This window comes from Limanda limanda, chromosome 14 (assembly GCF_963576545.1).
Source record: "Limanda limanda chromosome 14, fLimLim1.1, whole genome shotgun sequence".
Lineage (NCBI taxonomy): Eukaryota > Metazoa > Chordata > Actinopteri > Pleuronectiformes > Pleuronectidae > Limanda > Limanda limanda.
Window position 1 is genome coordinate 11911803 of NC_083649.1, and position 26988 is coordinate 11938790.

At 40.4% G+C, this 26988-nt stretch overlaps 2 protein-coding genes across 2 annotated transcripts; both read left to right on the plus strand.

Moving 5' to 3' along the window:
- Window positions 1-5583: 5583 nt before the first annotated feature.
- vdac1 (voltage-dependent anion channel 1) lies at window positions 5584-15086 on the plus strand. Its single transcript, XM_061085454.1, has 9 exons — window positions 5584-5656; window positions 8130-8199; window positions 9815-9864; window positions 10348-10500; window positions 10756-10808; window positions 10957-11184; window positions 12488-12638; window positions 13334-13391; window positions 13978-15086. Exons 2-9 carry the CDS (start codon window positions 8133-8135, stop codon window positions 14067-14069), a joined length of 852 nt encoding a protein of 283 aa, XP_060941437.1. The 5' UTR covers window positions 5584-5656; window positions 8130-8132; the 3' UTR covers window positions 14070-15086.
- Window positions 15087-15907: 821 nt separating this feature from the next.
- On the plus strand, window positions 15908-22603 carry c14h5orf15 (chromosome 14 C5orf15 homolog). The gene is made up of 3 exons (XM_061085633.1): window positions 15908-16035; window positions 19056-20263; window positions 21077-22603. The coding sequence occupies exons 1-3, from the start codon at window positions 15921-15923 to the stop codon at window positions 21209-21211; spliced, it is 1458 nt and encodes a 485-aa protein (XP_060941616.1). The 5' UTR covers window positions 15908-15920; the 3' UTR covers window positions 21212-22603.
- The last annotated feature ends 4385 nt before the right edge of the window (window positions 22604-26988 follow it).

Sequence of the window (26988 nt, forward strand, 5' to 3'; positions counted from 1 at the left end):
TAAAACTCATCAGTTTTCAGAGTAACTCACTCCTCCAAGCCTCACATGATATTTTATCCATTTTAAGATTCCACGGGGGAACAAAGCCCCATTGATACAACTCTCAACCAAATGCAGAGGAGGAGACTCTGAACACAAACAGATCTTCATTGTTTAGGGAAACAGGTTCACATTGTTTGTGTTTCCAGACGTTAAATCACCGGGTTTGTCTCAGAGCAAGCTGCGGTTGGATATTTAAACTGAACAAAGAGGCATCAGCACATTATCATCAACTGACTGTCTGATATATCTGATATACTAAGATAAAATAAACTAAAACGTGGGGTGTGAAGTGAATGTAGAAATGTGCATTTGCTCTTTCAACTCTGACTCAATTGGTTGTAGACATACGCTTATCTATATCTATATTTATCTCCCTATAGATAGATAGATAGATAGATAGATAGATAGATAGATAGATAGATAGATAGATAGATAGATAGATAGATAGATAGATAGATAGATAGATAGATAGATAGATAGATAGATAGATAGATAGATAGATAGATAGATAGATAGATAGATAGATAGATAGATAGATAGATAGATAGATAGATAGATAGATAGATAGATAGATAGATAGATAGATAGATAGATAGATAGATAGATAGATAGATAGATAGATAGATAGATAGATAGATAGATAGATAGATAGATAGATAGATAGATAGATAGATAGATAGATAGATAGATAGATAGATAGATAGATAGATAGATAGATAGATAGATAGATAGATAGATAGATAGATAGATGGATAGATGGATAGATGGATAGGTGGATAGATGGATAGATAGATAGATAGATAGATAGATAGATAGATAGATAAAGAGAATCATTATGACACTCCTGGACTGTGCCTACAGTGACAGAATTCTTTGTTTATCCATTTGGACTCTATCATCTCCTTCAGCGTTTCATTCGATGGCAGAAATCCCTCCAAATCTGAAGAAGTGGAAACTCTGAGCCATTAAATCTTTTTTAACATAAAACTTTGAAGCCAGCTGATTGTTGCGTTTTGTCCTACAGAGACGGAGATAAAAAGGTTAGCGGTCTCGGACGGTTTGAGCACATGTGAACACGAGCGAGGTGATTTATACCCACAAGGCCCTGGCTCACAGTCTTCCACTCGGAGCTGGAAAAAGCAGCAGCAGCAGAACGGAGTGAAGTCATTGACTCAAAAGAGAGGGTTGGAGATGAATGGGTGGAAGGTTGGGAAGGAGGGAAATGGCAGAAGAAGGAGTTTGGACCCTGTGTGAACCACTGAATTAAAAAAAGCCCTGACATGCTGCCTCATTCATCCATATGTTTCAAATGATGACATCTGTTTACAATTCATTTTATTTACTTTGGTGATGCTTGGCCCGGGTTGATCAACTTCTTCGGCGGTGTTTGTTGTTTTCTGGAGCGGGGTTTGATTGGCGTTCGCTGATGGTCTTTTGAAGTGAGCATGGCGTCGCCTTTGAAGCTTCTGGGATGAAAGCAGAGCATCCAGACCCAACCGGAGGATAATCCAGAAATGGATCCTGGCGGCCTCCGAGGGCGACCGGCGGGCGACAAACACGTTACACTAGCTGTTGATTTAATGTTATTTGAGATGAAGTGATGCAAGAACACAAATGGAAACTTCTAAACACATATGAGGAAATCAGTTAAATATGTTCCTGTAATGACGTCAAGCTGTGGATGAGTAAAGGATAAATTATCTCTTCTCGTGCAGCAGGCTCCTTTTATTTATGAGCCATTTGCAATTGTGACTTCAATTAACATTACTAACTATGTTTTCCATTACAGCTGCCTTTGGTTTATCTGGTTGAAAACATAAAATTCATCATGACAAGGGTTTGCAGTAAAACCTGCAGTGTTTCGTTCAAGTTCCTGAAAAGTAGATAAATCTGTTAGCAGCTTGTCACAGGTAAAGTTTACATAAGTCAATATCTTGTTGGAAAATGCACTAATCTGTAATTAATATTCAAATAAGTATATTTTTTAACGTGAAGTCCTCCTGGCGTATGATGCAAAATATCTGGCTTGACTTTTCTCTTCAAGCTGAAGTTAATCTTATAAACCAAATGTTTAAATCCCTTCCCAGAGAGAATCGAGTATATGTGGCTCTTTGACAAAATGTTTCTGAGCAGAATTTTTGCTCGCAGTCGAGTCTTTGATTGAATAAATTATCTAAAGTGGAAACATTCAGATAAAGCAAAAGGAAATAGTGAAATATAGAAATGGAATGAAAACTTTCAGTGCCTTGTTTTTATGTGAGAGGGACAAAAAAATTACAAAATACAACTTGGGTACATTTGTGAGGAAAATATAAATTGGGAAAAACTAAAGAAATAAAATCTCCTAAACACAATTATTAAATTCTGTTTTTATATGAATGTGACAAAGATATTTGAAAGATTTGAAAATCAGTTTATAAAATGCAGCTGAGACGTTAGATGAAACTTTGGATCAGACATTTAAGAATTAAAATTGTATTTTAAAACAGACAGAGGACGTCTGCTGCACAGTGCAATGGTTTCTCCGAAATACCTCAAGTTTACTGATGCAAGTGACTTTTTTCAGGTTGTTACCAACACTGACATCTACTGGCTGTATAGACTATTTATTTATCAGCCCTGTTACTCTAACATATTATACGTTACATTATAAAAATGCACAAGGTTATAATTTACCGATCCATTGATAATGACCCTCAGCTATCAGGGTATTTAATTGAGCTATTTTACATCAGGCAGGGGTTGTTTCATTTCAGGCCACTTTGAGTCTGATGTATAATAAATTAAATATCCAGAATAAAGTCCTGTCAAACTGACATTTTGTAGTCGTTCTCCAACAAGAATGTTGGCGGTTCAATCCCCACCCTTCCCCATCTTCATTCCGAAGTGTCCTTGGCAAGATACTAAACCCCTAAAACTGTCAGGACTTCAACCATCTATTAATTGCACAATATCTTACATTATGTAAATTTAAAAACAAATTAACTCTGCACAGAAACTGAGTGTGCACTTCCTGCGCAGAAGCCGACTGAGCAGGATTAATTTATTATTTAATTTAATTTTATTTTATTTTATTTTATTTTTTTTAATTTTATTTAATTTTATTTAATTTTATTTAATTTTATTTAATTTTATTTAATTTAATTTAATTTAATTAATTTAAAAAAATTGAGTTGGGTTTGTGTGTCTTTGTAGAAAATAATCTGTCAACATAAAACACGTATGATTCAAATAAGATAGACAATGGAAACAAACACCTATAGAGAACATTAGAAAAGTTTATTTGTGATAAGTATTGCATAGACATCAACTTTGAATTTTTCAAGTATAAACTTTTTTAGGGGGGGCCACACAAATATGTGACCACTAGTTATCGAGGAAACACAGCATAAAAACATTCAGCTGCTTAACATTTATGACAAAAGTGTGTTTCCAACCACTTTGACTCAAAGTAAATATCGTATAAGTACTTCAATACTTCAAAAAAATTGTACATAAAAATAAGAAGCAGAGAAAGGTAAAAAAATAGGTAAGTTATGGGTGAAAGTGGTTCGGTTTGAACACTGTAACTTTTTGCTGCCTGCTGCACCCGATGCGAAGGAAAGCACCTTCAGGTTTTGGCAATGATCCCCAAACTCAACCACAATCGCTGTGTTTCTGCAAAATCGTGCACACAAAATTAAACAGAACTGCAACAACTTTCAGCTCCGATTTCACAGAAAGAAGGTTGAGAGAGGATAAAGTTACAATCCCAATTTGTTTTGACACAGGTTAGTTACCTGCCATTTAAATTTGATATTTTTTAAATGATGTCAGTCTCAGTATCGCATATTTTATACGATAAAACTACGCAGTCTAAAAAATGTAATGTGGATTAGTTCACTTCATACTCAGTGAATATCTAAGTTATAAAAATAATCGAGTATAACGTGTGATATCAAGTGATATTTTCTCAGTATATTACATCAGGGAAATGCATCTGTAACCTCTATATTATAAGTGAGGAAGACAGGTACATATTCAGACCTTTTAAATAAACAAAAGCAGTAACCCATCTAATCTATTAGATTACAAAACAATCTCAAATGTGTAACAGGCGATACAAGAAGTAAAAGTACATGATTATTATCATTGCTGTAAGTGTAAATCGAAGTAACAGCAGTTGTTGTGCAGCAGAAGAATCCAACTAAGCCTATAGCATCATGGGACTTTTATTATATGTTATTATAGTAAGGTCAACATCCCTCTCATGTTGTAGCTGGAGCAGATGCAACTGAACCACTTTGTAGTGTTTGCTTTATAAAGCCTCTGTGCTTTTAATATGTAGCATTATATTTTTTAATTCAAAACATATTTTTAAATCAAATATAACTCCAAAGAAATGTAGTTGTGTAAAAGGTAAATTGTGTTTTTCTGTAAAACAGTAGAGGTCATCCTCTTCTCCTTCAGCTCTGTACAGATGTGATGTAACATTACAGCTGTGAGGCGTGTCCCCACGTCCAGGATCAGTTTGAGTGAACTGCATGATGGGAGGAGATGTAGGGTGAGGGTGCAGGAAGCTGATCTGCAGTCGGCTTCTGGAGAGGATGTTTTATCACGATGATGCTGCCGGTGTTGCGTGATGCCGGAGTGAACTGCGCCTGCGTCAAGGTAACGCAGACCAATGGGCTACCAGAGAGATACTGTGAAGCGAGAGGGTTCACCTGCTGGCATTTCCGGAAGTAGCTTGAGGGCTGGCAAGAGGGTAAAGAGATGGAAAATAAGAAAACTGCTTGTTGTTGCCAAAAGTGATAGTGAAGTATTTGTTTGTTTATAGCCCTTCTATGATTTTTGTAGTTATCTGCAATGCTTTAATTTTCTGGGCCATAAAGTCTTTATATTAACATCGTTTAATATCTGAAGACTTTTCATAACTAATATAAGGCTGCATTAGAACCTAATTCACCCTTAAGGGAAAATATAAACCTGCAAGAAAACAGCAAACAGTAGGTAGTTTTTACCTACATGATACATTTAAAATAAAAGCACACACAGATTAGTCTTTCAGAAAAAATCAATCAATTAGGATGTCAAACGTCAATGTCATCATTAAACAAAAGCCATTAATAGTAATACTAATAATAAAAACTACAATTATTTTAATTGTTTTTGTTATTATTATAATTATAGTAGTAGTAACAGTATTATAAGGCTAGGTTATTGGATTGTTATTGATGCTGAAACGTTGTAATGGTTAATTGTGGTTCATGCAGCTTTTATTTTACTTGTCATGTTGAACCTATACATATTGTATGAATAACTGAATAAGCGAAACTGTATTTCACTATATTTTCTATGAAGTTTGGTCACATATGTGTATAAAAGTGTAAAATCTCTAAGCATAAACTACATTCAGCCACAGTGAGTTCTCTGCAGCCTGTTTCCTCCTCTCTGACCACAGGCTGTACACGACCGGAAGAAGCAAAGGAGGAGGGGGGGGACTTCTCTCTCTGACCGTTTGCGGGACTCGCTACGTGCTTGACGTCACGGCCCGCCCCCTGCTCTCCTCTTTGTGCGGTTGACTGACAGGCTCCTTCCTTCTCTGCCGGGACGGGGACACAGGGACACATCGGAGGTACGTCTCACATCTTCTGTTTCTGTCCCCTAACACCCGGTGGACTCAGCGGGTCGGTCCGCCGCTCCGCCCCGGCCCTGAGCTCCAGAGCCGCGGGTCCGACCGTGGTTCTATCAACCCGGAGCCGGATGCAGCTCTTGCCGCAGGGATGCTAGGCCCACTGCTGCTAGCTTAGCGGCTAACGTGCTGCGGTGCGGCCATCGGGCAGTGACAGGGCGGTGGACGGTGCTCAGGCAGCCGGTGTCACAGGAGCTCAGCTGGTCTCACCCTCCTGTTAGAGAACCGGCTTCGTGTGTGTCCACCTGCCGCAGGGTTCACCCACTTGCCCGCTGCCCACCTTGACGGACAGCTAATGCTAATCTGTTAGCAGTGGAGGGCAGAGGGATGCTGCCAACGCCCCCGCCTCCGGAACCCCCGTAGTCATATAACCATTCACTCTACTGATCGATTAGAGTATCGATCACAGGTCTTATCGATTATAGGTCTTATCGATCATAGGCCTTTCTCCCAAATGGATGTCCCTGAATTAGCCTGCAACCCGAGTGAGAGCTGAAGGACGGGGAGGAAGACAGATGCTAATTCAAGTGTAACATGTCCTGCATGGTCCTCATCTTTTCAAAGTCATTTGTTATACGTGATGATAATATCAACAAAACCTCAATTCTATTACACTTATCGATACAACTTTTATAGAATTCATAAGAATGCACAGAACAGATCAAAAATAAGAAGGATAAAATAAAGTATTGAAAACGGACAACATCCGGTTGAACAAGTTAAAAATCAGGCGTTGAAAGGTTCTCTTCAGAGACAGAGTTGACCCAAGGACCCCTCAGTCCTCAGGCGATCACATATGAAGAGAGTCCTGGTCCTATGTCCTGTGAGGCCTGTGACACTTCTGCCTGTGTCTATGAATGAAAGCCATGAAACCACCCAGTTGTGGGAGGGTGTATTAGCAGATTGTGTGTTTGGTGTGCCAGCTATTTATGTGTGTGTTAATGGAGATTGCAGATGCGTTACATTAGTCAACTTCCGTAGTCCATAAGTGATTCTCTGTGACCGTAATTTACCCACGATGACCGGGTTCAGATGGCAGGTCGGAGGTGGGGGGTAACTTGAGTGGTTCAGGGAGGGTGGATTTGGATGGAGGCCTTAGAATATGGTAACCGGACTGTATTTTTAACACTGTCAAACTCTTCAAGGATCTTTAAAATACAAGTTCACACGCACACTCATTCAGACAGCGCTTCAGGGGGACTTTTTTAGTGCTCAGGGTCTTGCCCAAAGACACTTCTGAATGCTGACTGGTATTTTGTTGAGGATCAAACCACGGCCGTGTGGTTAGTTGGCCTCTACCTCCCCCCACAGCCGCCCACTCTCCTGGGAGAGACGTACATCTGTTGTGCCATGGCAGATAATGTTTTACAGCTTCTAAAACCCAAACTGTGGTGGGTGCAGTGTTAGATATTTGAGATGGGGTAACGATGCAGGAGGTGTTTGAGTCCTGATATATTTGTAGTAAAAGAGGGAAGTGAGTTTGCTCTAAAACTTAATAAATAAATGGACAAGGATGTTTAAACAACCTCTTGATGCACTAGTAATGATTAGTCATTGAAGTTGAGCTACCATTAGCTAAGCCTCTGCTCCTTTTCAACTATTTTAATAGAAAATGTAGCTTTAGATTTAGTCATTGAGAAATGATCCACTCCGATGATCCTATTCAACTGGTAAACTGCAAGTATTCCTGCTCTATCTTCTATCAATATGCTTATGTATGTTATCAGCAAGTCTGCGTAACTGCTACTTCGTGATAACTGTCGTGCTCTTGAAAAATGGAGCTCACATATCTTCTAATGATGAAATACACACATCTTGCACAAAGGTTTTTCAGGAAAATGAAAGACAAAGACTGTGCACGAGAGCAGCTGATCCAGAGGGTTGGAACAGGGTCTGCCTTGTGCTTCATTCTGGGACCCTCAGAGAAAACAAATTATAGACTCAAAAATGACCAGTGGTTTTCTCTAAAATATAAATAAATTAAAAACCAGAATGAATGTAGAGGAAATAATCAATTGATGCATTGATCATGTATTTATATGTTTCTAAAATCATAAGAATGGAAATGAAGGGCTAAAGCCAAGTGTGACATTTGCATGTACAAGCTGCTCTCTGTTCTGTCAGGGACGCAGGTTTGAAGGAATGTGCTCTCTCTCGAGTGTGAGTCCCTCTGATCATGTGAGACGCTAACTTCATTAGTTCTGTACCTTTACAATCCATCAGTATCTGTCTGTTTCCTTTGCCTTCTCCCTTTCAACAGCGCTGCTCTCTGCCCAAGCACGTCACATCTGATCCGTCCGTCTGTTCCTGACCTCTGTCCTCTGTTGTGTTACTGAGTGCGCTGGCTGTCCTAAAGCTATGACACAGCCTTGTTATACCTTGTCACAGCCTTGATCATCTCTTTTTGTCTTTGCAGATAATGGCTGTACCACCCACCTACGTTGACCTTGGAAAGTCCGCCAGGGATGTTTTTACTAAGGGATATGGTAAGCACCAAGGAGCCCAAACCAGCACCTGTCCACACCGGACCTGACCCTCTACTCCCAATTATCTCCGAGTCAAATCCTCACCCCCACAGACCCTTTAACATGTGTACTGCAACCTGACCCGTCACCCATTTTAAAAACACATTTCACATACATCACATGGTTTATGGCCTCTTTGCTCACCGGTGCCCCTGCAGCTGTCGATCTGTTTCTTCAGTGACACTGTGCTTAGCTTGCAGCTATGAAAAGTTAATACAAGCAGCAAAGCAACTGAAACAGATGCACCACTGACTTTTGCTGTCCCTATGTGACTCATTTTGCCAGCTAGTTTGTTGTCGGTAGTGAAAGTTTACTGAGCTCAAGCGAAGGGGTCCAGGTGGTGTAGTAGGATTTGAGAATAATACAAATTCTTGCATCTGATTTACATAAGCTAATTAAGTAATTAGATTTAATAATTTATATTCAAATTACCCAGAAAAAACACATACTTCAGCTCTCGCCTGCTGCTGATCAGCATTAAGTTTATCCTTACCCATACCCGTGAATGTTTATGACTTAACTTTTTGCTGTAACTCTTACACAACTTACAGCAGTAAAGGAAAAAAGGTTTGAATCACAGTAAAATAATAACCATGATAGATATCTTACAATCACAACAGTTCTATCGTGAAAGTCATTCTGAGATGCTGAATATCTCCGGTGTAACTGAAGAGGTGACACACACCTCTGGTACAGAACAATACATTTTTTTAATAGCCGAAATCAGTCAGACTATGAAGTAAACACATTATGAAACTCTTTCAGTTTCACAGACTTTGAGATCATATTGAGAAACACAAGCTCATGTTGTCTTTGCCCTTTTCAAGCAAATAAAGCACAGCTTGTCTTGTGTTCACTTGTGGCTTTAAGACTCGATAAATCTCCTCCAAAGTCACAGAAATCATAATATAACAGTTTGTACAGCCTTTACTAGCTGCCTGAGGATAAACCTTGTTAGCAGTGATAGAGTTCTAGGCATTATATAGTTTTTTGTAAAACCTCTTCCTTTGGAAGAAATATTTCATGTTTTATTAGTCTTTGACCTTGAAGAACAGCACCATCTGCACTGCTGATTTACTGTGAAGTAATCAAGGAGATTTCTTGCAAGATTCGGTGCAGCACTTCCTCTCAGCGTTTACCAGAAAGCCAAATGAAAGCAATTCAACCAGTTATTTTACTCAAAATCCTACTACTAGCTGAAGACATGTTGAGGTGGAGCACTGAACCTGCAGTTAGAACACTTGTCCTTGGGGTGTGTTTTGTGTATACACAAGGTTGTGTGGCTCTATTTATGTCCACATGATATCTAGAGAGTTTCTTCTTGTTGAAGCAGCAGGAAGTAATTTATAATAAAGTTTATCGTTAAACTGTAGAATACCAAACCTCAAATACATTTATTTGTTATATGGAGTTGATAACAGCTGTTTAGGAATCAACCAATTTCTTTATTTACATATCTCTATATATCTAAATTCACGAGGTAGAGAAGCCTGCTGCATTTTAATATTAATCTTTTTGTTGTCATCCAGACATCATCTCGATAATCTCTAATTTTGTTAAATCCTGTCTGTTACAGGCTTCGGGCTCATCAAGCTGGACCTGAAAACAAAGTCGGACAATGGACTGGTAAGTCGTTGCCAGTCATTATCAGATTATCAGAGCCGCCATCCCAGACTGCAGCCGTCCTATCATAGGTTAAGAGGCTCTTGGCATATAGTAGACAGGCAGGTTATCTGATCTCGTTAACATTGCTGCAGGATGCTCTGACTTCTGCTGTTTGACTGATGCATTCAAAGAGTGTACAGAGAAAAATATGTTTGCATTTTATAAGGATGATAAAAGTGAGGGTATACATACTTCTGCTTCTTTTTAAACTGAAACTGATTTCATTTGTTGTTGTCAAATAGTTATTTTTTTTGCCTTAGAAATGCCTTCTCAGTTTTTTGGGATAACGTTATTGTTAGTTTATAGTTTCAGAATAAAAATCTGATTGAGATTAACACCAAAGTCTAGTTTCATGTAATTTGTTGTCTAAGACCTCTCTGTTGTAAGGCATTCCTGTTAATTAACCTGTCTGTACCAACCTGCCACCTATTCTATAATATACAGGAGTTCACCAGCACAGGCTCTGCCAACACTGAGACCAGCAAGGTCGCAGGATCCCTGGAGACCAAGTACAAGTGGGCGGAGCATGGACTGACCTTCACGGAGAAATGGAACACCGACAACACCCTAGGGACCGAGATCACCGTCGAAGACCAGGTTGGTGACGGTGAACACGGCCAAGAAAATCGTTTGAAATAAAAAATATAGTTTGTGTCGCTGTTGACATGGTATTTGTTGATTCTAAAACAATACATCCGCAAGGTGCACTGATGTTTTAGACTAATTGTAGAGACGTCTAATGTCGAACTTCAAAATCTAATTTCTTTAGTCACATCCCATTTCTATGTTCACAAAGGTATGTTACTCAAGTAGTGGATGCACTGTTTGTAAAATCCTTTTCCTTCTCCACAGTTGGCTAAGGGCCTGAAGATGACATTTGATTCCTCTTTCTCACCAAACACTGGGTAAGGAACATTAAATCAGGGCTCTGAAAATGTAGTTTGGTTTAACTGCTTGCTATGATATATAATATGATTTGCGAAAGTTGGGAAATAAAAATGTCATAGATCACCAGTGCATTAATACTCCATCCTCTCCCTTGCTTCTTGCCAGCAAAAAGAGCGGCAAAATCAAGTCAGGCTACAAGTGCGAACACATTAACCTTGGCTGTGACGTCAACCATGACATCAACGGTACAGCCATCCACGGTGCGGCAGTGGTCGGCTATGAGGGCTGGCTGGCCGGCTACCAGATGACCTTCGAGGCGGGCAGGAACAGGATCACCCAGAGCAACTTTGCAGTTGGATACAAGACTGATGAGTTCCAGCTCCACACGAATGTGTAAGATGACATGAGCAGATTGACATGATTAAGTTCTTTGACCACACAGAGTAGTTCCAGTTTCCTATTGTGAATCAATACAGCCACACTTAGTGAAACACTTAGTTGCACACTTAATCCATTATAGATGCATGGATGTTTTAGTTTTTTCATTTTAATAATAGCCTAAAAATAGATTTTTACATTCTGATGCTAAGTTAGTGTTTCTGTCTTGTGGTAAAAATTAAATCAAGCCAATCTTTGGCTAGAAGGCTGCAGTCTAGTCAGTCTTGACTAGACTGCAGCCTTCACACTATGTTATCATTGCTCCATGTAAATGACAGCTGAGGCTGAAGGCTTCATGTAAATAGGTAATCTATTTGTCCGCCCCATCCTTGTGAACATGAAAGGATTTTACTCACTTAGACTACGGGATGAACTAATTAGCTTTAGTGGTGAAAGGTCAAGGATAGTGTGAAGTCACGTCCAACACCTTTCCCTGAAAGCAATGTATCAGGACTGCCAGGAGGGGATTTATTACATGTGGCACAAACCTTCACTCGCAATTGGTGATGAACTGATTTGAATTTGGTGGTCAAAGGTCACTGTGACCTCCCAAAGAATAATTTTAGCTATAACTCAAGAATTGATGGACAAATTTAACACAAATGTCTAACAGGGTGAATGATGAAGTGATGTAATTTTATATCTAAAAGGTCAACTTTGCTGTAACTTCATAATGTTCAGCAAAAACACTTTCTCTAAACGTTATTGAACACCATAATTCAGAAAGGGAAAGGGAAGAATGGGAAAAAAACTTGACAGGTAGGCAGAGACGTACATCGCCAGACGGTTTCTACTCCTGTCCTTGTCTGGCCGACTAACTTGTTGCCCTCTTGGCTGTCTGCTGTTCACCCAGGTGACCGGCAGTTATTTTTACACCCTAGTGATGGGATTTGCTGGGTTGCAAGTGAGATGAAGTGAATAGTTGGCAGACATGAAGGGCCAGAGTTAAAAGGCAGAGTGAGGTAATGCCAGACTGAGGGAGAGAGAGGGACAGTCTAAGTCTTGTTTCTCGCTGTGATCCTCCTTGCACACGTCTTTCTGTGTCAGTCTATAGCTGAAGTGGTGACGTGAGTTCACATGAAGTGTAACACAGGCTTTGTATTAGTGCTGTCAACTATGGAGATCTGTTAAAGATAATTCTTACAAATTGCACTATAGTGTGAGTAGCAAATGTATAACTGTTATTTGTCCACCTGAGAAAAGAACAACACCAGCATTATTGTTGAATTAACATTATGCTGGTTTTTTTTTGTCTCAGAAATGATGGTACTGAGTTCGGTGGCTCCATCTACCAAAAGGTGAACGACCAGCTGGAGACGGCCGTCAACCTGGCCTGGACTGCTGGAAACAGCAACACCCGCTTTGGCATCTCCGCCAAGTATCAGATTGATCCTGATGCAGCCTTCTCTGTGAGTAGTGCTTTTAAACCCAAGTAGTGACTTAAGTTGTGGTGTAGACAGCTTGATGTCATGCTTACTCAGATGTCACACAGTGAAGAAGCCAATGAAACCAGTTCCTTCCTGTTTTTGTTTAGGCCTTTTTAGCTGTTCCGTTTTTTTTTCTTCTTGTTTTAGAGACACAGTTTGGGAATCAACTGCACAAACAGATTGACCCCGACTGGTCATGTTGCCCTATTTAAATCTGGGTCACTGTCTTTGCTGCATGTCCTCCCTAGGTGACCAACTTGGCATGAAGGACATGAGTCCATGTGAGCACATCACACTTAGCAGAGTCTGAGAGCAGCCTCATGGGAGGAGTCTGTCTGCCAGAGTAAAGGCTGATTAAGTCCTGTCTGTCACATTAGTCCTAAAATCCCAATTGCAGCAGAGCCAATTAGTGTGAATGGTTTCGTTTGTCAGTGTCATTTTATTAAAACAACATTAACATGTTAATAACATCATCTGCATACCTCTCTCAACTGAAACTGTTGGTGGTGACTTTTGAATCACTGTATCAGTTTCAGTTTCACATAAATCACTACTTAGTTTTTGCTGACATTTAGCTGGGATCAGGCATTGAATTAGATCCAATATAATCAATGTCATCTATTAGTAATATGAGTTTGTCTCTCTATAATTGTTTTTCTTATGTGGTTCTCACACAGGCAAAGGTGAACAACTCCAGCCTCGTGGGCCTGGGCTACACTCAGACTCTGAAGCCAGGTGAGTGCAGACTGTATGAAACTTGTCATGTGCATAAATGGTTCAAAATACTGAATATGTTTACAAAGACAACAATGTTTCAACTTGGAACTCACAACTCTCCAAACTTTACTGAGCTATTCCAGTGCTAACTGAGTGATAATTACTTGAGACAATATTCTCATAATCTGAGTAGTTCAAATGCCAAATTCAAATTATGGCAAAAAGAACAGTTACTTAGTTTTTTGTAAAAGGGTAAAAATGCCAAATGCCCTATTTCACCATGTTAAAGAAAGTGGAAAAAATGCTTTAATTTACTCCTAATTTAAATCTTTTGGGGTTTTGCCCCGACATGGTTCAGTAGGTTTTGAATAATTCTGTTGACAGAGACACACCAGTAATGAGGTAACGGCAACAACATACATCACAGAAAGACGGGATTAGAAATTGAATTCTGGATCAAGATTGAGTGTAGAGGTGGGATCTTCACTCAGTTAGCACTGGAATAGCTCAGTAAAGTTTGGAGAGTTGTGAGTTTGAAAGTATTTATACATTTAATCACAATTCCCCTGTCTGGCATGATTAATTCTTATGTGTGTTCCTGCAGGCATCAAGCTGACACTCTCTGCTCTCCTCGACGGCAAGAACATCAACGCCGGAGGCCACAAGCTTGGTCTCGGCCTCGAGTTCCAAGCGTAGGAGGATGAGGCCTGATGCTCTTCCAGTCCTCCCAGCACACACGCATTCCCCAACAAAAAAAAAATTCCAAATCTGTTTTGATTAGTTAGCCCTCACAAAATCCTTGATTCCCCTAGAGTTGTTACAGCTGGAAGCGAGACATCATGAAGGTTCAGTCGTTCCTGAGACGATCTACCACGTTAAAGGACCACTTTAAGGGAACAGAATAATTTGAACATAAAGAGCCCGGCTCAGAACAAAACTACAAGCGTTTATCTTGAATTGTGTAGCTTGCAAGGGAAAAGTAGCCTGGAGTACACCTATGTTGGCCTCACTCTTTGTCATCGCACTACATTCTTACACAATGTTTTAATTTGTGTGTCTCTATCTTCTTTTCTTATGCAGATTAAAGGGAAGATCAGAAGTAGGTCAGCCCTAAATGCAAACTGGGTTTGATACCTTTAACGTACAGTTAAGTAGTTAGAACACCAGGTGGTGCTGTTACATAGCGCCAGTAAGCACTCCCCTCTCAACAGGTGTTGTGGTGAAATACTTTAATTTTATCACAATTGCACTGGAGAGCTCTTGTGTTTGTCTGGACACATTATACAACGGGAAGCGTTAGTTGTCCCTGATGCAAGCGGCTGTCAGTAGCTCAAAGAGACACTACACCCCAGTGTGTACGTCCTGTGTTTTCGTCCTTACTTGTCTTTTGTGTCAGTGCATTTGGTGTGAATCATGTCTTTTGTTACATATAGTAAAAATAATATTATTTTATTGACATTCTTGCAGAGTTAAATCTAACTATTAAGTCTTGCGAAGGCAAAGACCGGTCAGATCCTTTATAGTGGAGCAAATGAAAGGAAACGAATCCTGCACACAGTTGAAACTCTCTGGATAAGTTCATACTTAGCAGGAGAAAGGACAAATATATTGGACAGGAAATGGTAGTCTTCCAAATCTGGTCACGGGAATCATGCTTGGTGTACTTGACAGTGTTGTCATTCCCTGAATAATAAATATGAAGAACAAACTGGACCAGTTTCTGATTGTATTTGTTCCTGTGTTTTTGTCCGATAAACACCTGCATCCAGTGATTATAACTTCAACTTGTATCACTCTATAGCTACAGCAACCAGATATAAACGGATCGAGCTGATAGATGTTGAAGAGCAATATATTTTCTTAAAAAGAATTTAACATTGTTCAACTCAATTAAAAATTGGCGCGAGACTGCTGGAGATACGATGCTAGCAAGCGGACAAATCACAGCTCTTGCGTTCTGCGTCGCCTCAACACGTAGTTACATTTTTGGGGGTTATGGCCCCCAAATAGGAATAGGAATTGGGTTTAATGTAACGTTTCTGTTTGTAATTTATCTATGTGGCATAGACATATAGATACATTACATGTGTGTAGTCAATCTACACATTTTAGATTGTAATGTATCTATACGGCATAGACATATCTATATGGCATAGACATAGATACATATAGATATGTGGCATAGACATCTATATGGCATAGAGACGTATAGATACATCACAAACAGGATCTATGATAGACATATCTATATGGCATAGACATATAGATACATATAGATATGTGGCATAGACATCTCTATGGCATAGAGACGTATAGATACATTACAAACAGGAACAATACGTACATTTTCCAAATAAAAACAAACACAGCCTCATAAAACTATCTCTTATATTTTGCTGAAGATTTTACATTGGGCAACTTAAACACTTTAAAGTTACACAATGTCAGGTTCCGGGTGAAGTTACTTCCTGTCAGTCCACTCTCCCTGCGTGTGTGTGTGTCACCACGCTAAGCCACGCCCCTCCACTCTCTCACTCACACAGCAACATGGCGCCGCTCAGGACGATGGGACGCAGCAGAGGAACCGTGTACTCTCTCTCTCTGGTGATTATCCTGCAGCTGCTGGCCGGCAGGTGTCTGTCAGCTCCCGTTGACACTACAGGTTGGTCCTACATGTTTGAACGAGCTGAGATGAAGCGTGTTGGAAAACCACCGACCGACCAGGGATGCTAGTTAGCGAGCTAGCCACTAGCCGGAGGGTTGACGTCCGTGTAGCTTGTTGTTAGCTAGCACGTCAGGCTAACAGCCCCAAGAAAGTCATGAAATCTGACTTTTCTCCACCTTTATACTTCATCTGTGAATCTTAGTTCGGTTTGACAAAGTGTTTCCCTGAAGAACTGGCAAATGTCACGACTCTGTTCTTGTTTGGAAAAGGTTCCTCACTATGTTTTGACTTGATAACACGTCATTAACCTATATGTATCTGTCTTTGTGATGTTATTTCATAAACTTCATATTTCATAAATTTCAATACAAATAAGTTATGTGAGTTAAATCATCTTTTAAAATCACTGTGGGGAAACTACAGAAACACTTGAGTCATAATGAGACTCCATTACAGAGGCAGTCAAATATGTGTCTACAGCTTAAACCTGTAGTCAATGATAATATAATAAAACAACTTTATATATAATACTTGAATAGTATTAGTCAGTGTCAGTAAGAGAGAGACATGTTATTTTGTGTCAATCTTTTATGTCAAGAAAGACCTTTGAATGATTTGAAAGAGAGCTAGAGAACTGTGTCTAAGTTAACTCATTTCAAATCTTCACATTTGTTCTTTAAACTCAGATTCACCTCCTTGCTTTAGATGTTAGTTTGGCAGAAATTCACGTGAATTTTTAAACTAGGCTAAGAATCTGTTGTTGTGTAAAACATCCCGAGGTCGGTGAACTAGTGGAACGAAAATGTAGAATGTATCGCATTCCTCTGTGTCGTAGTTAATAATGAAGAGATTTGGAAATGTTCTGCTTTTGAAACATTAGATTTACAATCGGAAATTAGCTCTATTTATTCTATATACTCTTCCCTCTCTATTTGTTTCTCTCATACTAATATATTTCTCTTTAATCCTAATACTAAACCTAAAATTAGGATTTTATAGGTTTCTCTTTGACAGTTCGTTTATTTATTTTCTATTGATGCTGTGTGAACTAAACTAAAGTTCAAACGGAAGGGACCTGTGTAATTTGGGGTCTCCGATAGATGAACCTTGATCACCTTTTGTTTCAAGGAGAGATATAAAGGTCACTGGGACCAGTTTAACATCTTTGTTCTCTTAAGTCTCTGGTGTACTTTGTGATCCCCCTCAGGCGACGCTTGGGTCGAGCTGCAGTGATGTGGGCAGACAGAGACTCGCTCCAGATGTTCTTGTCATATATCTCCGCTCTGAACTTACCCCTTGTCAGTCCAGGAGCCCCAAACGCTCATTACAGCAAACAGGGCCTCGGCCTCGCCTGTAAAATTGATCTCAGTGGCGCTGGACTTTGGCTGAGCAGCGTATGTAGGCCAACTCTGTTAAGGTGGATTTCGTCAGCTGTGTGCGTCCATTCTCTTCATATCAATGACTGGATATCATGTTACCGCCTGTTAGGTTGCAGCATTGTGCTCCTTTGGGAAAACTGGAGTCCCTGGTGTATTTCCTCTTCATGATACAACTCATTTTATTCACTCAAACATCTTGTTTTTGCAAGTGTTATTGCGATATCAATGCACTGAGGCACAAAAATACACAGAAAACAACGAGTGATCATGATTAGACTATTTTCAGTAGAATTAGTAAACAATTTTTTTATTGGGTATTTAAGGCACACAATCTCTTTTGTTTCCTGGTATTACATCAGAGGTAGTTTAAATATTTAAAGTTAGATAAACTGCTTACCGATTACCTAAACTCTGTTCGTTCATGATTCATGAATTTACAGTCGTCATGTGTTTTGTCACTGTTGAGCAGGGAACGCAACAAAACTACTGAGGGAAGATGATCGCTTGATCAGCCACTAACTGGCTAACCATTTATTTTGCCTGAAGTAAAAATATAATTTGCTGACTGTTAAGGGGTTTATTATAAGTTTATTTGCAGTAAGCTAGTGCTGAAAGTGATTTTACAGATATCACAGTGGTCCAATCTGAATAAAACTGACTCAAGAGCCTAAAAAGTGCAATTTTTAAAGAGAGATGAGATGTGTGATTACAGAACATGGTGCAAACATGCTTTTTCATTAATATTATTGGTCAGGTTGGATCCAGCTCTCAAAACTGAATTTGCTGTAGTATACTGCTTCATGTTACAAAGCCGATGAGTGTCTCTGCCACAAAGATCTCCTGTTCACCGTTGATTATTCATGCTACCCGTGCTCCATGGATATGAATAGTCCCTTTGTTCTAGTGTGTTCGTCTTGCTCTGCACCTCAAGTCCCTAGTGTTGTCCTCCCGTCCTTAGCAACGCCTCCTCGTCACACATCCTGCAATAATGTTGACACACGGTTCAATGGTGTCATTGATTCAGGAAAGCTGGCCAGATGCACGCAAGCAACTTCAACTTTCATTTAAAGGTGCAACCAAAATTATTATGAAACTGAAAACATAAGGTCAGTTAGACTGTAAACTTTGTAAACAGCTAACAAATTGGAAAACCTGGCTGACACTGACGTTTATTCAAACCCCCTTTATAAAAGATCTTTCATGGGATGAACTATCTCGCAGTGAATTAAATCAAATGATGTGGGGGGCTTACAGTATTCTATTTAATAACACGTCACGTAGTTTCTTAAAGGAGAAAAACACAATACCTCATTGTTGGTTGTGGTCATGGGAGGAGGGCATGTGTTCACACAATCAGACACAATCAAGCTGCCGTTTATTACAATTGTCCACTTGAAATTGCTGGAATGTTTACTGCTTTTCCCCGAGCATTTTAAGATAATTTCCTGGTCGTAGGTGCTGGTGTGATCCCATTGGGTATCTGTTGAGAGAGTGCAAACTGCATTATTAGCCAGAAAGTGTAGGGAGTGAAGTCTCCTACTATGCTTTTCAAATTGATATGTTCAAGTGAAATAAGTTGTAGTTAGCCAGCAACATATTAGCAGTCTGACATAATAATGTTCTCCTCTTACTTGACAGAACCCAATGAAGATAAAACGGTGGTAATTGGATCTCCAAATGTGCCCATCGCTAACCAGGACACAGGACTCGCGTTGCCGCCTGAGATCAGCCCCACAACTGTAGCAGAGCCCAAAAACGCTGATGACAAAGACTCCGCACCAGCAACGCCTCCCGAGGACGACAAGGCACCTGCCGCTGACACAAACATGCCAGTTGAGGTCATTGCAACCTCTCCAGATAAACCTCAGCAAAAACCCGTCAACACTGGGGCCCAAGACCCCGTCAGCGCTGGGGCCCAGGACCCCGTCAGCGCTGGGGCCCAAGATCCTGACAGCGCTGGGGCCCAAGATCCCGACAGCGCTGAGGCCCAAGACCCCGTCAGCGCCGGGGCCCAATACCCCATCAGCGCCGGGGCCCAAGACCCCGTCAGCGCTGAGGCCCAAGACCCCGTCAGCGCCGAGGCCCAAGACCCCGTCAGCGCCGGGGCCCAAGACCCTGTCAGCGCCGGGGATCAAAAACCCGTCAGCGCTGGGGAGCAAAAACCCGTCAGCACTGGGGCCCAAGACCACGTCAGCGCTGGGGGGCAAAAACCCATCAGCACTGGGGCCCGAGACCCCGTCAGCGCTGAGGCCCGAGACCCCGTCAGCGCTGGGGCCCAAGACCCTGTCAGCACTGGGGCCCAAGACCCCGTCAGCACTGGGGCCCAAGACCCCGTCAACACTGGGGAGCAAAAACCCGTCAACACTGGGGAACAAAAACCCGTCAGCACTGGGGAACAAAAACCCGTCAGCACTGGGGAACAAAAACCCGTCAGCACTGGGGAACAAAAACCCGTCAGCACTGGGGAGCAAAAACCCGTCAGCACTGAAGAGCAGGACTCTGAACCGGGCCTGCTGCAGACCACTGAGCAAGGACCCATTGATTTAGATGCCTACACAGATGAGGATGACAAAGACGACGAAGATGACGGAGCCTATGGACAGAGCGACGACCTCGACAGCGATGACAATATGGAGAAGACTGACAACGAATACCTTGATGTTGCAGTTGGGGACAAAGAGCAGACTCTGAGCACGCACCAGCAGTCAGGCAGGATTGAGGTGATACATAACAACGAAGTAGAGAGCTACAACACAGAGGACGAGGACTCGCACTTCTTCTTCCATCTGGTCATCCTGGCTTTCCTGGTGGCCATCATCTACATCACCTATCACAACAAGAGGAAGGTGAGTGTTAGCATTGCCACCGCTGGCCAGCAAATTGGCCTCATGCGCTACAGTGGCCGTTCAGGGGTAGAAGGCGAAAAAAATCATAGAGAGCATCACATTCCTTATTACTCATTTGCTCTTAAAGTCAGAAAATACTCACAAAACAGTCCAAGCTGAGCTAAATGTAAGCATAAGCTTAAATGATGTGGACAACGACGCAGAGAAGCACATCACAGCTTTTCCATGTGATCAGAAGGAAGGTGCAGGGAGCTGAAATCATGTAGGAATTGTGTATTCTGTTATTTAGAGACAGAGATTTCATCCTGGGACTCAGGAGCGTGCACTGCACACTAAGATGTGTTATTCATATTTTCACATCTAAAAAATGTCTCTTAAGTTTCCGTTTTTCTTTGTTGCCACATACAGCTTTATCTAAATATACGACTTAAGATTTGGTCATGACACCATTTTTTCCTGCGTTTTTTTTCAACAACACTAAATAATAAAAGCAACCTCAGCACTTCATTCCTTAGGTATTCAACAAAGCTCCTGGTGGTTTGATTTATTTCCTCTATAGATCAATATCCTGGTGAAGAACATGCAGTTGGTATTTTTTACTTTCTAGTACAGGGACAAGTTATTTTTCTTTCGAGAGGAAGGTTTTATAATTTATAATAAAAAGTAAAGTTGGATCTTACAGCCGAAGTGTGGATTCCAATCATGTAGTCTTTCAACTTTTCTGCTCGCCTGTTAACCAAGGAATATTTTTACTTTATCAGCACTTGCACATCAATTTAATTTCTATCTTATATTCCCCCGTCTTCTTTTCAGATCTTCCTCTTAGCTCAGAGTCGGCGCTGGAAGGACGGTCTGTGTTCCCGCAACAACGTGGAGTACCACCGCCTGGACCAGAACGTCAACGAGGCCATGCCGTCCCTTAAGATGACCCGTGACTACATTTTTTGATCCACGTTCTCAGGACCCGTGTCCGGACCTGTGCAGAGCCAGTCGGCCATCTTTCCTCCCGGCAGGTTGCATTGTCACGACGCTGTGCTATGTCCTGGAGCTTGATAGATGCTTTCTCTTGCTTTACGAGCCAGTTGCAGAGAAGGAGGTGTTGTCGTCTTTTGGATAGAATAATGTGCAGGATTTATTTTTTACTCTTCATCTGTTATTCCTATATTTTATATTTTAATATGATTTGCTCTTTGTTTTTCTAAATTGGTAACTTGGGATTGAAATATATTTATCTTTGTTTTTGGTTTAAGCCTTATGGTCCCTCTGCACCTATATTTTCTTCTTGCATTCTGTCATAATATAATTTAATAATCAAAATAAGAGTTCGAAGATTTAAACACTAATGTAACCTTTAGGTCATAATATAATGCGTAATAAAAGCAGTTGAATATTTCCCCTCAAGATTTATTGATGAAGATTTTCTGTAAGTCAGTGGCCAAGATGGGAAATGACTCGTTTTCAAAGCACTTGTTGTGTCAGACCTACTTTTGTAAGGTGTACGTATGCATACAGGAGTTAAAGTAAAAAAACACTGGGTAATTTGAAAAAGATATAAAGTTGAAATATATGTGTTTTAAATAAACAAGATTATTTTTTAACTTATAATTTCTTTAACATTAAGTTCATGATTGCATTAAGCATCAAGTTAAAATGAGTCTTTAGGTGAAGGGTATGTTCATTAAGCCATTTCAAAGAAGACAGATGCTGTATTTAGTTCAGGTTTCAATGAACTGATCGTGTATGGGAGAAGCTTTTTTTTTTACGACCAGACGTTTCCCCTCTTCATCAGTTCATATTTAACTCGTCTGATATGGTATCTCTTCTTCTTCTGCCCAGATTTTGCTATGTAGAAATGCTGGGGCTGGCCCTCTTTGCTTTTTATGACTTCGGTGAAGTCTCTATCAACCATTCTTCATCATACTTGTGGCAAAAAAGCGACCGTTGTTTTCCCTCCTGCTCACAAAGATTGAACTAGTTACCTTCCGTCAAAGTAGGAAGTTGGTGGACTGTTTTTGTTGTTCATCAGTTTGTTTTTTTGCACGCTCTGTGTGGCCTAATGTTCTCGAGCACCATTTCTTTGTCGCTGGGTCTTGCCTTGAGTTAAATCGCTGTAACCACCACATGAATCCTCATATTTGTTATCAATCTTTTGTCGCCTTCTCTCAGTTGTTTCCATCTGTCTTGTCCGTGAACGGGGTATTCAGTGGGTAGATAGATAATGCGATTTGCACTGTGCCATCAGAGAATATGGGCCGAGGGTGGGAGATGACAGATCTTGCAATCAACAGTAGAAACTGTGCAATCTTGTTTTTGTCAATAAAGCACAAATTGTGTACAGAGGCCTTGCGTTATCTTTCATGTTTGTCAAGCCCAGGCGATAAATCTCACATCCTTGTCCTCTGTCGGATTGTTTGGGATCCAACTCTCTCTGTGGTAAATGTTGAGCTCAACGTTGGCGTCACTACAGGAATCTGAAAAATATTCACTTTGTCTGTGGCTCAGAGGTTGGGCCCAAAAAATAGTGGTTAAAAGTTTTTACCTATTAATAGATTTTAGAACTGACATATTTCTAATTTGCCAAACAAAATGAATATGCACTTCTCTAACTTCAATACTGAAGGATGAACTGAAATGAAAAAAAACAGCTGCTATTGCATGATGGGTAAAAGGATCATAACTTTTCCAATAATGTGTTGAGCACTGCAGACTGCTAAATAGTGTAGTTAGGGACTTCACCACAGGGAGGCAGTGTGCACACACAAATCAGCGGATAAATCAAACCTGTGTTTTCTGCTGTGTCCTGTAACAAACTGTGATTGCGGAGTTTCACCGTATTCTGAGCAAGACACAACACAGCAAGGATGCTCCGCCTGCACTAATAAAAATGCAATTTGAAAATTTGGTATTCTTCTGCTTGTTCCTCTCAGTGTGACACAAATAAGGACAGCATAATAAAGGAGAGTTTGAGCTGAAAAACCTCTACAACTATTTAATATTTCTCTCACAGTGTGTGGTAGGAAGCATGCGGTATGTGCCATGGTTACCCAGAGGGCAGAAAAAAACACAGTCTCCCTATGTGTGTGTGTGTGTCTTATATTCAGAACACAACACCAGCGAGATGGATGTTCAACAGCAGATGGGATTTCTTTTACAGCGTGAAAGTATAAAAAGTGTATCACGCCATGTCTGTCTTTTAAATGTATTAAACAGCAGAGAGGCAGAGAGAGAGAGAGAGAGAGAGAGAGAGAGAGAGAGAGAGAGAGAGAGAGAGAGAGAGAGAGAGAGAGAGAGAGAGAGAGAGAGAGAGAGAGAGAGAGAGAGAGAGAGAGAGAGAGAGAGAGACTAAGTTACACATGCATATCTTTAACTGTCTAGTTTTGATTAATGGTTGTCACAGTCTGTTGTTTGAGCAGAATATGTCCAAATAAACTCCGGACCTTTAGATTGAAATACTGTCAAGACTGAAGATGACAAATTTAAACAATTTTAAACTGCAGAGTGACATAAATGAATTCAATCCGGCAAGGTTTATTCAACTAGAAAATATTTTATCACCTCAAATGTATTAAAGCAACACTATGTGAGTTTTACTGAGCAATAGCACCCCCTACAGCCACATGTGGTGATTCATTCTCCGAGCCATTACGTGGTTTTCAAAACAAAAACTATCATAGCCCCCCCTTCACTTAACTGAAACCCATCTGAACAGAGTATTACCCATGATTCTCTGCTTCCTGAACCAGAGGAGCTGCTGCTTTAACATATATACCAAACTCTGTGTAGAATTCTTCATATTTTAAGTTTCCTCCTTGAATATCAGAGATAAAAGCTGTTTTTGTAATGACTTCTAAGTTTTTTTAACTGATCTGCAGTTCAGCATTACTCCAGAACTTGCTGGGCCTGATTCTAGCAATTTAATATGCGACTCTCAGTCAGTTTCACACTTCTCACAGGAAATCGAACCCACTCACCAAAGTGAAGGACTTGAAGGAAATATTTGGTTAACTGTCTCAGTGGTGACATCCGCATGATATTTAAAGGGCCTTTAGTTACTCAAGAAAACAATGAGATACATTATCAAGATTTTGGATTGTTACATTACATAAAATAAAATTTCATTTTACTCTTGAAATCTCAGACTGCTTTTCCTTTATATGACCCTCATACTACGTTGAACAACTGACCTCTGCAACTAAGATGCTTCACAAGGAAACAAGATATGTTTATGGTCTCTGATTCTGAAATCTATCAGAGAAAATCACTTTAACCAACTTTATTTGGTTTGATTACTGAGGGTGGATTTGGATGTAACACACAACTGCTACATGTCGTCAAGCCTTTTTAAACTGCGTGGACATGGTATCTGAGTTCCTACAGGGACAGAAACCTGTCACAGCTTTTACCCGCTTTACCCCACGTGTCATTAAAATCATCTCAATGAAGAAAGTGAACTCCTACCTGCTTATAACCAGAGGTCACGCTGCATAAAAGCATCTGTCAGGCCCCTTCAATGTAAAACCTGTGGATAAAAAAGCAGGAAGTGCTCGGCTGCCGGCGGCGTTGCCATCAGCGGATAAGATAACCAGGCTTTGTGGACATTTGTAGTTCTACCTGAAAGACGGCAGCAAATGAAATCTACCAGCCGGAAAATCTCAACACTACTTCAAATCAGTGAGGGGTGAACTATCCTGATGATGGTTATACAGTGGCTCTTTGAAAAGGATTTTATAACTCTCATAAGAAATTTAATTCTCAAGAGAACAACATCCCCCGGTTGAGCTCGCTGAGAGTAAAAAGCTCACACATGCTGGTTAGTCATGACATTTGCTTATTCAATGGTTTTTATGCAATGCTGTCATTAGAAATAAGTCATCGCTGATGGTTGATCTTCAGATGTGAAGTTAGAAACGGGTTTAACGTGTTATAATGAAATTCAGTCAAATTAAAATATATATATATATTGAAAAGTAACCTTTGAGGATTATTGGTGCATTCACCAATTTATTCTTAGAGTAATTTCTATGAATACATAATTCCTTAAAATATCAACTCCTTATCAGTGATCACTTAAAAATACAAAGAAATTAAACTCTCACTATACATGTGATATATATTCCAGTTAATGGGAGGTGTCATTTTTGTTGTTATTTTTTCCTCATGTTGAAAGAATTACTACCTTCACCAAGGAGGTTACGTTTTCACCCCCTGTCCGTCGGTTTGTTTTTTGGTTTGTCAGCAGGATTTCCCCATAACTGCTTATCAGATTTTCTGGAAACATGGTGGAAGGATGGTTCATGGGCCGAAAAAGAACATTTCGGTGTGAATCTGGACAAGTACATTGTGAGATGATGTTTCTAGCTGATTTCCCAGAGAATAAATCATGGATCTCGATGAAAAGAATCTGGCATATCTAGTAATGTGACATCTATGAGTGTGTGCAATATGGTGCATCTTCATTGAGTAAACAGGGACTGGGGTCTGTGCTCTTTTGATGCCAGTCTAGTTTAAATATAAAAGACTTTCCCATATTCGTACCCAAATTCAAAGCTGCAACACAACCTCAGCCTTTGCTTTAATTAGTTACAGCAAAAAACGTCTCCAGTCCTCTTCATTATGACAGGAATGCAGGGAGGAACAAGAGGCAGGCAAATAAAGGCATCATCAAACAATTCAATTATGGCTTCACCGTCAGCAGGTTTATGGTCAGAACATGTTCCCCTACAGCAGAAACACAAATCACTATTTTCTTCCCATGTCCAGATAAATAAACCAGCAAACGCACCAGTTTACACCATTATACATCGTTCAGGTTTATGGGAATAATCTGCACAGCTGGAAAGCACTTTTGACGAATCCCACTGCTTTTATGAAACTATCCATCAAGGACAATTCTGACAAATACTGACCGACTTGGCCTCCTCCTTAATAATTTCTGTATTTTCAGCACTGTCTGGATTAGATTGGCCCGGTGCTCATATCCCCTGTTCCGCGGGTATCCGTTTTTATCACAAAAAAGAGGTCGATATATCGAGCGGCAGGAGAGCTGGAGGTGAAACAGATAAAACAGCCGAGGTTAAGTCCGGAGCTTATCCAAGCACACGCTGTAGTGATCAGATCGTGTGGTGGAGCCTCCCGGCTGCTGCACGCTGCTCCACGAAAGGTCTCTCTCACCAGATTCTCTGCCTAACAATCTGGTAAAAGATAGTGTTTTACACAAGGAGGTGAAAAAGGTGTCAAAGTGTTGGACAAATTCAGCAAATTGACATTTATGGAAAGAAGTTTTTGTATAGAATCTGGTCCTATGTAAGATACTGTGCCTTCTATCTAATAACAGGACGGGATCTAATGTTGTTTATGTTGTTTACTCTGGAAAATTACTTTTTGGGAAGGAAAGTAAATGAGCTTCCATCATCAGCTCATGATGCCCTTGACCCCCGACTGATCCCATTTCTGCAGCCATCAGTGTGGTTACAGTGCACTGCTACCAGCTGTGTTTGTGCGTTATTATTGAAGCTTTCCACCCAATACTCTATGAAATTTGATCTTTAAAGAAACCAAGAAAAAATAAAGAAATAAAAATATATATATAACAGAGTGAGGCTTTGGCTCAAATTGGTGCAAGGTGCAAGAAGAAAGTCTTCATGGGGATAAAAGCTCCAGCATCACTTTTAGTAATGAAAGACTGACGCCTTCAGCCCCACAGCTCTAAATTCTGTTGCTCTCAT

Coding starts and splice junctions, on each gene's coding strand:
- vdac1 (XM_061085454.1), top strand. CDS start 8,133: ATGGCTGTACCACCCACCTACGTTGACCTTGGAAAGTCCGCCAGGGAT. Junction 8,200..9,814: donor TGTTTTTACTAAGGGATATG/GTAAGCACCAAG, acceptor TGTCTGTTACAG/GCTTCGGGCTCATCAAGCTG. Junction 13,392..13,977: donor CACTCAGACTCTGAAGCCAG/GTGAGTGCAGAC, acceptor GTGTTCCTGCAG/GCATCAAGCTGACACTCTCT.
- c14h5orf15 (XM_061085633.1), top strand. CDS start 15,921: ATGGCGCCGCTCAGGACGATGGGACGCAGCAGAGGAACCGTGTACTCT. Junction 16,036..19,055: donor AGCTCCCGTTGACACTACAG/GTTGGTCCTACA, acceptor CTTACTTGACAG/AACCCAATGAAGATAAAACG. Junction 20,264..21,076: donor CCTATCACAACAAGAGGAAG/GTGAGTGTTAGC, acceptor TCTTCTTTTCAG/ATCTTCCTCTTAGCTCAGAG.